This window comes from Plasmodium coatneyi, chromosome 9, assembly GCF_001680005.1.
Source record: "Plasmodium coatneyi strain Hackeri chromosome 9, complete sequence".
In the NCBI taxonomy this organism is placed as follows: Eukaryota; Apicomplexa; class Aconoidasida; order Haemosporida; family Plasmodiidae; genus Plasmodium; species Plasmodium coatneyi.
The window spans coordinates 1,123,584-1,134,974 of record NC_033564.1 but is presented as its reverse complement, the minus strand read 5'-3'; the positions used below and the strand labels follow the sequence as shown (position 1 = coordinate 1,134,974).

Genomic DNA, 11,391 nt, shown 5'->3' with positions numbered 1-11,391 from the left:
CTCCTGTGAAGGTGCATACATATGCATATGCGCATGCACCAGGAACTGCGCTTTCTTTGTGTCTACTTTTGAAGTACGAACTGAAACAAAGGCGTATTATGTTGCACAGACAGGGTGGGGTGGGGAATGATCAACATGGATAAAAAAAACAAACAACAATTATGCAAAGTTGGTGGAAATAACAATGAAGTGCCAAACGAATTGGGACGACGCAATTCGGATTTTACGCCGCGTCGTCAGTTGCGTATATAATATGTGTACATGTATGGTGTATTTATGTGTATATGTATGTATATATATATATGTATTTTTTTCTTTTTTTTTTTTTTTTTTTCAAAAAAATGTACATATGTGCATTTCACTTGGCTCCTTTCTTCCTCGTTATCTCCTTTTTTTTTCCTTTTCGCTTTAGCAGCGCGTGGAAAACGCGATTCCGCCTTTATTCATTTTTCCTTTGCATTTCGGGTTTTCCGCTTCGCTTGCTATGTTTCGCGTTTTTATACGTTACCGTCGCGCCTTCTATTTCTTGTTAGAACTATACGCCAATACGAATTTTTAACAAATGTAAAAAAAAAAAAAAAAAAAAAAAAAACGTAAAAATGGGATATCGCCAATTTGACATAAAGTGGGGGGAAAAAATGAAGCTGTTGTCATTATGTGCTGAAATAAAAGGGAGAATACATAAATGCAATGTTGGAAAATTGCAGAGTTGCATATGCAATTCGTCGTACAACAGGCAAAATCCGTGCAATCCGTTTGCCGACAAAAATTCACATTGCGCAGTTATCTCTACTTAAAATGAATGACTTTTTTTCCCCCCTTTGGAATGACTTCCTTCGTTTAATCGTGTCTACCAAAAATGCAACACGCGGGGGGCCGCGTTTAAATGTCTCCCAGAGTCAGCACGGAATGCATGCTTACGCACGACGCAAATATATGCACATAGAAATACTTCCCCGCTAGAATAACGCGCCTCTTCACATTTGCGCATTTAGGGTGGTATGCCAAGATAGGCGGGATTATGAATTTGTGCAAGTGAAGCAGTCTGCCTGTGGGGGGTCTCTCCCACAAAAAAGGGGGGCACTCGTGTGGGGCCACGCATGTGTTCATGCACATGTAGGTGCAGCGCAACGATGTGGTGGATGTTAATTGGGCTATGCGGCGTGATCGATGCGATGGGGCAAGGTCAGCTTTGCTCAACCGTTACATTTATGTGCCCCTCGCACTTCCGCATTCCTGCGTGAGGAGAGCAACTGTACACGTAAAAGCGCACTCTATAGGCTTGCTCACACATACGTTGGGTGAGTGTTTACTCTTTCCCTGTTGGTTTGTTCATAAGATATGCTACTAGGCGCGCTTCCATAAGCAATTAATTTACACATAAAAAAAAAACGCCTATCCCGCGCTTCTCGCGACAGAGGAAGGAAATATCCAACGAACGCAGCAATTATGTAATGAACAGGGGGGTGTAAAGACAAAACAGAAGAATACAATTGTACGTTGACCAAACTGAATTCACGATCATCCTCTTTTTTTTTTTTTTTTTTTTTTTTCTCCCAAAGGTATGTACTTTTTTAAGTATGTATCATACGAGTACCTCCTATTATGAAGGAACGAGCGCCCCGTTTATTTTGCAGTTTGTATTTGATGACATGCCTTGAGCGGGGGGCACCAGAGATGGTTATTCTGCAACTATAAGGAGCGGTTCGCTTGGGTACATGCAAATAAATGGGTACAAGGGTGTATAGGTATTTACAGGCATAGGCACATACATACATACATAACGTTGAACTTATGCGAAGGTGTTCAGAAGTTCGCTATGCATCGCCTGCACTTAAATGGTTTATGGGTACAGGATCGACAGCAGTGCTTAATGCGCCCTACAATTATTTCTGTTCCCCTCGAGGATTTACGTGTGCCATTTTTTGTTTAGCAGAAGTGGTTAAGTAGCCTATTGGGGGTGAAAAAAAGGGGCACCAAATGTGCACAAAGTGGGTGAAGAAATACGTACAAACTGTAGCAAAGTGGTCGTAAATATGCATACACTGTCGTAAAATGGGCACAATATGGAAGGTGAAAAAAAAAAAAAAAGGTACAAGGCACCGCGCTAAAATGGTTACAACAAACCCCACAATGAAGTTTCCGAATGGGGAGGAAAAGAGGGTGCAGTAAAAAGAAAACGCGTGAATCACGACGAAATAGCCTAAAAATGGAGCTCCCTTTTTTTGGTCTTCCTGTATTATTCTCATCTTACCCTCCACACACCCGATATGCTAAATGTAGAGATATTCCTGTGTTTGTGCCGTACGGCATGTTCTCCTCCCCCTCGCATGGGCGATAAATAAATGACAACACGGCTACTTGTAGAAGCCCCACCGGTACGCGAAACTTCCCTATAGGGTGTAAAGCAATACATCATACATGCTTCTACGTTCCACATACACATTCATGTCGTAGCTCCTGTGTGCCATCCAAATTGAGCGTACTTATTTCCCATTGCCTAATCGACCATGAATTTTTTTTTTTTTTTCACGCGCAAAGGTTAACAATAGATCGAGTTGGAACGTGCATCAAAATGGGAAATATATGAGATAGTGGCTTAAAAAAAGAAAAAAAAAGCGTCCTTATTGTGTTACTTTCTCTATGTGCACGTGGAGTGATGTTGTGGTTGATCCGATTCTATTCTGTCCCATGGGAATAATGCATTCTTTACGACAAATTGTCGAGGAAAAGTTGGGACAAGAGGAATTTATGCCGCTAGAATGGGTCACGGAAAGGGGTTATACCTTTGTGAAGGGCGAGTTGTGCAGATGGGCAATCATTCCTGTGTGGGTATCCCGCGCATAAATATGAACCGTTCACACGTGTCCATATGAATATACTTACGCACTTCCTAGTGAGGAGGCGACGCGGACATGAATTTCTCGGGAGTGTTATTTCTCTCATAAAATTTCGAAAAACAGGAAGATTTAAAAAAAATTACGAACGTAATGGCAAAGAGGTGGGATTGACTTGGGGGGACACATACATGGCCACATGAAACGTCCCATTCGTCGTTTATATAACTACATACGTGCTACCCCCATCATCAGTGCCTGCATTCAGTGTTTATGTGCTTCTGTGCCCAGAAGAATGAGGAAGTTTTCCCCCACCGCTTTGCCACCCACCATAATATGCAGCACATAGGGTGTACATTTTTGTATGAACAAGTTATAATTTTTTTTTTAATTTAATTTTTTTTTTTTTTTTTTTTTTTCAAATAGCTTGCAGTTGCGAAAATGGCTAGCAAAATGGAAACAGAAAGAAGGGGAAAAAATGCGCCTCCTTTATATGCTGCAGAATTCTACTAACATTGGGAGTCCTCACAATTTACGGCACCACACTTTATTATCGCCGCCTTAATTTGGACGTTCTGCAAAAGGAAAAATGGAACAGCTGAGCTGCGCCGTGTTAACGGGTCCCTGCTGGGATAGAAGACAATCAATTTTTTAAATCAAAAATTGTCTACAAGCATGCAAATGGCAGGCATAGGACGGACCACATGACAGCAAAGCAGAATGACTGAACGGAGCCCATCAAAAGTATACATTTATGTACCTTCATTCGAATGTCCACAAAACAACCAGGCGTTATTTCGCTATTTTGTCAGTTTTCCTTTTTTTTTCCCCTATTTTCCGTACTCACAGCTGTGCCGAGCGAAATGACCATTCATTGCATATACATGGGCGGCTGACAAATGGGAATTATTTTTTATGTGGTAAGGAGTAGGACAGAAAAAAAAAAAATTCCGTAAGAAAAGACGCACAGGGGATTAATGTAGGACTGTTTACTTATTATGTAGACTGCCATTCAGGGGCATAAAAAAAACGGATTGCCAATTTTGACGCAATTGGGTGAACGCAAGCCTAATGGCGACAATCTGAACGAGGATTACACGCTCAACTGGAAGAACTGCAAAAATTATGTTTAATGGCGGGGGACGGGGAGGTAACCCCAGAGGAATATTTTTCTTTTCCCGTCGTTTTATATATTCATATTTAAAACGACAGCCAGTAAAAGGAAGGGGGGAACAGGAAGCTTAAAAAAAAAGAAAAAAAAAACAGGAAGAAAAAAGGGGAAGAGGAAAAAAAACCCGTCGTGCCACAAAATTAATGGCATCAAAATTTACATGTCAGAATTTTATTTTTGCTTTACAGCATTCGCAAAGAGGGAAACTGCGTGAACTTTTCTTCTCATTTTGGTGGTACAGAAAGAGGGAAAAATGAAGAAAAAGAAAAAAAAGAAGAAAAGAAGAGGGTGAAGTGAAGGAAAACAAATTCCTTTTCGCTTCCTCTGCCGTAGCAAAATTCTTTTCTTCTCTTTTTTTTCATTGTACGATGAGCAGATTGATATATACATCATCGCTAACTCAAATAAATTGCATAGGTACGTTATTTTTACTTATGTGGCCTAGCCCCGATGAAAAAATTTTGGCGAATAAGAAAATTTTTTGGATGTTCCGTAGACCATGAATAATTGTCATGCGGAAACGCATATATTCTACTTTTTGGCTTATGCCTTTTTTTTTTTTAAAGCGTTTTACATTTCAAATTTCCAGTTTTTTATTTCTTTCTCATTTGTTCATTTCGTTTATTACATTTGTTTCTTCCATTCATTCCTTTCATCCTTTCGCTTCATATCTTTCCCTTTTTTCGTCATCTCGCGGCCTCAATTCGGCCGCCCTCTCATATAGCAGGATGACGCTCCTAGTGAGAATCCTTCCCTGCATACATTAATTCTGTAACAACTGTATTTCCTGTACTTGCGTATGCAGGATTGGCCCATTTTTTTTTTTTTTCGCTTCATTTCATGTTGGGGCATCTCATGCGCGCTTATGCTTGGTACCACAACTGAGCACCTTCATGTCATGTGAAGGTTTCCTACAGTCAGCTGATTAAGGAGGGGAAGTTACCCTTTCATGGAGGGCCGCAATATCAGCATGCGCAACGAACGTTTTAGCTCCACCACGCGCAGTTACATATACATATGTATATGTATGCGTGGGTATAGCCAACGGAGGGACGGCAAAGCGCGAACCGTTTAGCAAATCTTTTCCGGGTCCCTAGCCAGACATAATGTGAACAAACATGAAGGAAAGCCAAAACAGCAAGGAGAATGGCGGCGTGCGCGCCTCGAGAAGGAAGACGTACAAACAGAAGCAAGTAAAATATATGATTTTGAAAAAACTGAAAAGGAAAATGAAGCAGGGATTGGACAAGCTAGAGGAGCAGCACGAACATTTGGGAAGACTACTATCCAATTTAAACACCCTAAATATTGAAGAGAGTAATGCGATGGCGCTGCACAGGATGACGAAGGATTTAACCAGACAAATCAGACGAGTCAGTGAGGAAAATAATGATGACATAGCAATATTAAAAATGGAAAAAGATTTAATAAAAGCAGATTTTACAAAAAATAAAAACAGTTTAAAAATTTACAACAAGGATGAACTACAGCTAAAACGGGAAGAAGAAGACGAGGAAGAAGAAGCCGTCGAGGAAAAAGTAGCCGGTGCAGAAGAAAACGAAGAAGAGGAGGAACAAGAAGAACATCAACAACATCAGCAGAAGGAACAGAACGACTATGAGGAAGGAGTAGTGGAACAGGAAGAAGTGTGCAAAATTATAAGGCATGATAGAAGGAAGAAAAAAAAAAAAAAAAGTACCAACGCACATTCATCTCACCACTTTACAAATTCGTTCATTCCTCTCCAAGTATTCAGAGAAAATTGCCTTTGCATGAAAAATAAATGTCATCACGTTGAATTTTCAAGTGAAAATGTGAACACTAAAAATTGGGTTTGTGTGGATCTGTATCAAGCCTTGCTGCGAAATAAATACTATAAAGACACCCACCTGTGTGGCAGGATTTTTGGGGAATATGATAACAATGAAATTTACAAACAAGAGATGAGGAGGATGCGGAAGAAGAAGCTCCTCTTAAATTTCCTCAGCCACAGGAGGAAGAGACGGAAGTCAGGGTCGTCGCAGGGACCGCCGGAGGGGACGCAACTGGAGGAGAGCAATCATGCAGCACAGACCATGGGGGACAGTTACCCCTACGCGTGGGACCAAACCAGTGGTGCACCTGGAAAAGGTACACATGGAAGAGGAAACCCAACAAGCTGTAAGCATGAGAGAAAAGGCCTCCCATACTATAACACCCCCCTGTGCAGTTTGTCCAACCTGATAAACGACCAAGGAAAGAGAAATATCTGCTGGATCAACATGAAGAATGAGATAAATGAGGAGGTATCGAAAAATAACAGCAGCCTTATGACCGCTAGTGTGTTAACCTTCCTAGTGAGCATAAGTAAAGTTTTTTCCTGCGAACTGATTGAGGAGAGAAGGGAAAAACCAGTGACAAACCATTTTATTGTGAATAAAAAAGTGAACAGATTTTATGATTATATACCAGCGCAGCAATATGATATGATAAGCACTCATCATTCGGGGGGGACTGGTCATAGGAGCAGTGCCCCCATGATGAACACGCATGAAATGAGAGGCGCCAATCAGAGCTACGAGGTGGGAGACAACCATATTTGTCTCTACCTTAAGAGGGAGTACGTTCCCCCGTATTTGCTAAATTTGGGGAAAAAAATTAAGTTAATTTTGAATTTTGTCTCTACGGGTGGGTTGTGCGGAGGTTCTGCGTGCCCTCAGGGTGAGGGGTACCCAGGGGAGGAGAGATCACCAAATGAAGAAGATCAACCCTGTGGAGTGTTGTCCCCCCCCATGGCGTACCTCAGTGCGAGACTGGAGCACGACGGGGGACTCCTCCATAGGTACAAGAGCCTCTTCTTGAAGAAAAAAAAACAGAAACGGAAAAAAAGTGGAAAACAGAAAAAGTGCGAAAACAGCGGTGGAAACGGTGAGGACGGAAATGGTTGCGGAGATGGAAGCGAGACCTGCACGGTGAAAACCTTCGATGACAACCACCTCTTTAATAGCACCTTTTTGAGCACCCTGTTGAGACAAAACCTAAGCGAAAAGAAGAAGTACAACTATTTTTACGTCGACAATGTAGAGTATGATCACACGGGTTATGACGTGGAGGACATAATTACCCACTTAGAAAAGGTTGTGTGTAAATGGAAAAGGAACTCCTCTGAGGGTGCAACCTTCTCGCCATTGCTCCTGTTGAACTACGTGAGTAAGAAATATTCACTGTACTCCATCAAGGGAAAAAAAAAAAAAAAAAAAATTAAAAGTAAATCTTATTATGCGAAGGAGGAATGGTACGCAGATGGGGTATACCATGGATTGGGCGAAATGGGGGAGGAGTGCAGCAAAGGAGGGAAAGCAGCAGGTATGAAGGGAGCCTCCCAAGTGAGAAAAAGCAAAGCCAAGGGTAAAGGAAAAGTCAAGGGCGAAAGTGAGAAGAAGTTCCAAGAGCAAAACCTCCCCATGAAGGAGGATTTCATTCCGAACGGATTGAAAGAAGGAGCAACAACAGTGGAAGGCGACATGGAAACATACTACTTGACGATCCACGATGAGATGCTCAGCTACAGCAGCAGCAACGACGAAGTGACGGTGAAATACTACGTGACGCATATGCATTGCAGAGAGTTTAACCTGGAAGGGGGAAGCCAAGATATGCCAAGACATATTCAGCCCACTTTTTCCTACTATGCGCAGAGAAAAAAACAGCTAGAAAAAATGATGAAAGAACATAGCGCTTTATATAAACACATATTTAAAATGTGGAAGGAAGACATTGAAATCGGTGAAAAAGAAAGAGAAAGGAAGAATATTTTTGCGTGGGGAATTTTACCCGTACGTGCATATGATCACCCGAATATCTTCGTACCGCTACCATATGGATTTAAACACAACAATAAGAATTTAGCATACAGCTCACTTAGACTGAAAGGTTCCTTTGGTGAGGAGGGGGAGGGTGACTACAATGACGATGATGACGGTGGCCACGCATACGGGGGGAATGAAAAAGGTAACGTGATGGAGAAAAAGGGACAGGAGGAGAAGAAGAAAGATTATATGAATATAAAATATGCTAATTTGACAGGCCCCTGTATTACATGGCGTAAAAATTGTATCTCCCTTAACGCTTCAAAGAAGAGGAGAAACCCCCATTTCGTGCAGACCATCCCCTACTGTTACTGCATGAAGGGCCCTAAAATGCCGCTCTTTTCTCTGGAAAGAAATGTGCTTTACTGGAATGAGAACAACCGGTCCGTCGTGCCGGATGGTTCGGTCACCTGCAAAGATGTGAGGAGCAACGACCCCTTCACGTGTAAAGACGCCCAGAACGAGAGAAACTTCATCTGGGACAAACGCGAGATCAAAATATTCCTGGAAAAGTACTTCCTTTATCCAAAAAATTTCGAAAAAATCAGTCAATACTTGGAGTTTAAAAATACGAAGCAGTGCGTGGATTTTTACTATATGACGAAAAACTTTTTCAACTTTAAAAAATTTCTCCTGATCATATCGTTGAGCAGAGTGAAGAGAAATAAAAAGCAGCGACCTGTGGGTAATGACACGACGAAGAAAAACCCTAAGGAGGAAATTGTTGCCCAGTTGATGGAAAAACTGGAGAGGAATTATGACCCAAGTGAATTTGAGCAGTCCAATTTTTTTCAACATAACGTTATCAATCTGCGTCATTTTTTTCAAAACTATTTTGTAAAAGCGTTTAGCGATGTGCAGAGCAACAGTGGAGAACGAAGTGGGGATCGTGCGTGCAGGGCGGGTATGTCTCCCCCGCTTAGTAAAGATGTCACCACTGCACAGAACATCGATGGAGACGCAGACGGAGCCGCAACTCAAAGAACCAAAACCATTGTGCTTGAAAATATGTCAGACGGGTATGTTGTGCCAAAGAATTACAAGTTCATTCTCAGTGCAAACAAAAAATTATGCTTTCTGGTGAAGAATGAGGAGAACCTCATTTACAGTGGAATCAATTCTGACATCATCGAAATTGTGTATAATGACAATAATGTGGTCGAAGAGAGAAAAAAGAGGAAGAACGATAAGGGTGACAAGGGGGAAAAGAAGAAGAAGGTGGAAAAGGTGGAAAGAAGGGACAGTGTGCCGTTCCCTTCGCAAATCCCATCTCAGTTGACGCTCGGTAAGGAGACCCTGGTGGATTATCAGCAGCCAAGCACGGCCACGTGCAGTAGTATGATCATGACGCCACCCCTTAGCAACAGTAATGAGGTGAGTGAGAAGGTGGTTGGTGAAGGGGGGTTCTCCCTTTTGAGTAATGATCCCCCTCAAAAAGGCTTTAATGCATCCGCCACGGGTGATGTGTTTACCCCCACAGTAGAAGAAGAAAAGGCCGCTCACAGGCAAATTTTACACGCAAATGGAATGGGTAATCTGAAAAAAACAGAAAGGGATAACGACGTAATGTATGGCAACAAACTGCTCAACCTTAAGGGTGAAGAGAAAACACACCACCCGAGGGAGAGTGACGAAAAAAACTTACAAAACGGAGAACCAACAGGTCTACCAGCAATGTGGGGGCAGGTAAAAGAAAGAGGAGATAAAAGGGCCATTGCATATAATTGCAACGTGAATTCTAACAGGGATGATTACAACCCATTTGGCGAAAACGGCCAAGTAGTGAACCCCAGAAGGAACAGCATGGGTAGTAGCAAACGGGGGGAGGATGACAACAATGATGATGATGACAATGACTATGATGAGGATGTCGAGGAAGTGGGATCCCTTGTTCAGTTAAGGGACGTGAAAGCCCACGATATACATAACGTAGACAGTAGTAGCAGTGTGTTCGGGGTTTACCCTCCACCGAGCAACGACGGCAATAACGTGGGAAGGAGAGTCTCCTACCCGGACTCGAACGACAGCATGAACAACCCATTCGAAAGTAATGTTAAAATTGAGACCTCTGAAGAGAGCCTATACAAATGTTTTGAGTTTTTAAAAAATATAAACTGGAAGGACACAGGGAATGTCGAAGCGGTTAGGAGTAAGAATGTTGTGCAGATGGAACCCATGGAAATTGGAAGGTATTCTGCTGCGCCAGTGACTTTGGAAGGTAAGGGGAAAAAGGTCTCCAGAAAGAGCAGCATTCAGAGTATCGAGGGTGTGTACCTTCAGAAGGAGAAAAATATAAAGAGGAAGGAGATCATCCCTGCAGGGAAGTCCAAGGCAGGAGGGGGAAGCAAAGACAATACCCACGTGGGGGAGTTAGGCCAATGGGAAGAAGCATCAACGGGTCATACAATTCATGGGAGGAACAAAGATGGGAGGAATCATAACCGTAAAAAGGGCAAGACGCGGGTGAACCACAGTTTGGTGGGCGCCACGACGAAGCGGAAACACGCAAATATGTTAAGTTGGAATGGTATATCTGAAGGAATAGTAGGGGAAGTAGGTGGTTTAGGTGCAGGTGCAGGGGCTTCGGATGTGAAGAGGGATTTAACCGTTAAGCCGGAGGATGAAAAAGCGCGTAAAAGGAAAAAAACGTCCAACGCGCAGATGAGCGAAGAGGTGATGAACGATGATAGGACTAACTCAATGGTGGAATCACAGTTGAGAGCAGAATCGATGGTGCAAGTTTGTGACGTAAGTATGAGTGAAGGGCTAATGAGCCAGTCGCTGGCAAGCCAAGAGCACCAACCGCAAGACGCCTTAATTAATAGCGAATCTTTGGACACACAAAATTTAGGGGTTCATGATAGTAACGAAATGGGAGGACTGCCCATCGGGGGAAGTCATCTACCAGACACAGACGCGATGAAGCAAGATAGACTATGTTCCGGTGATCACATCAACGTCATGCCTTTTAACAACAGCAGCAGTGCAATTCCGTTGCAAGGAGAGGACCGTTGGGATGAGGTGAAAAGGAATGGTGGAAGTTCTTCCGTCGTTACGAGTTGCAAGAAGGGGACAGTTGCTGATGACAGCGGTGCAGGGAACGAGGAGGAGAAGACGGTGACAGCAGAACTGGCTGCTAATCATCCATGGGAGAAGCAACCATCGGAGAAGCAGGCTGTGGAAAACCCGCCAGAGAGGTCCAACATGGAACACATAAGGAACTCCATCCAGAGCAGTAAGTCCTCAAACCAGTGCTCCATGGAGTCCTTGCAACACATGGAAAGTTACGAGGGAGGAAGTTTTGATGACCCCTCCAAGCAACCATTTAGGAAAACCGCCACCAAATGGACAGACAGAGAAAAGGAAATCTACTTCGAGGTGTATGAAAAGGAAGGGAAAAATTGGGACACCCTCGTATTAGCTTTGCATCCGTATGGGAAAACACGGGAACAAATTAAAAACTTTTACCAGAACACGATTGTGAAGAAGAGGAAAAGTGAGGCCTCCTAGGGGGGGAAGGCGAAGCCACGGCAGC

The 11,391-nt window shown here is 42.9% G+C and overlaps 1 protein-coding gene across 1 annotated transcript; it reads left to right on the top strand.

Annotated features, from left to right (window-relative positions):
* Nucleotides 1-5,126: 5,126 nt before the first annotated feature.
* On the top strand, nucleotides 5,127-11,366 carry PCOAH_00025560 (Uncharacterized protein; the record flags this gene model as incomplete). The annotated part of the gene is made up of 1 exon (XM_020059361.1): nucleotides 5,127-11,366. One exon carries the CDS (start codon nucleotides 5,127-5,129, stop codon nucleotides 11,364-11,366), a length of 6,240 nt encoding a protein of 2,079 aa, XP_019915155.1.
* Between the last annotated feature and the right edge of the window lie 25 nt (nucleotides 11,367-11,391).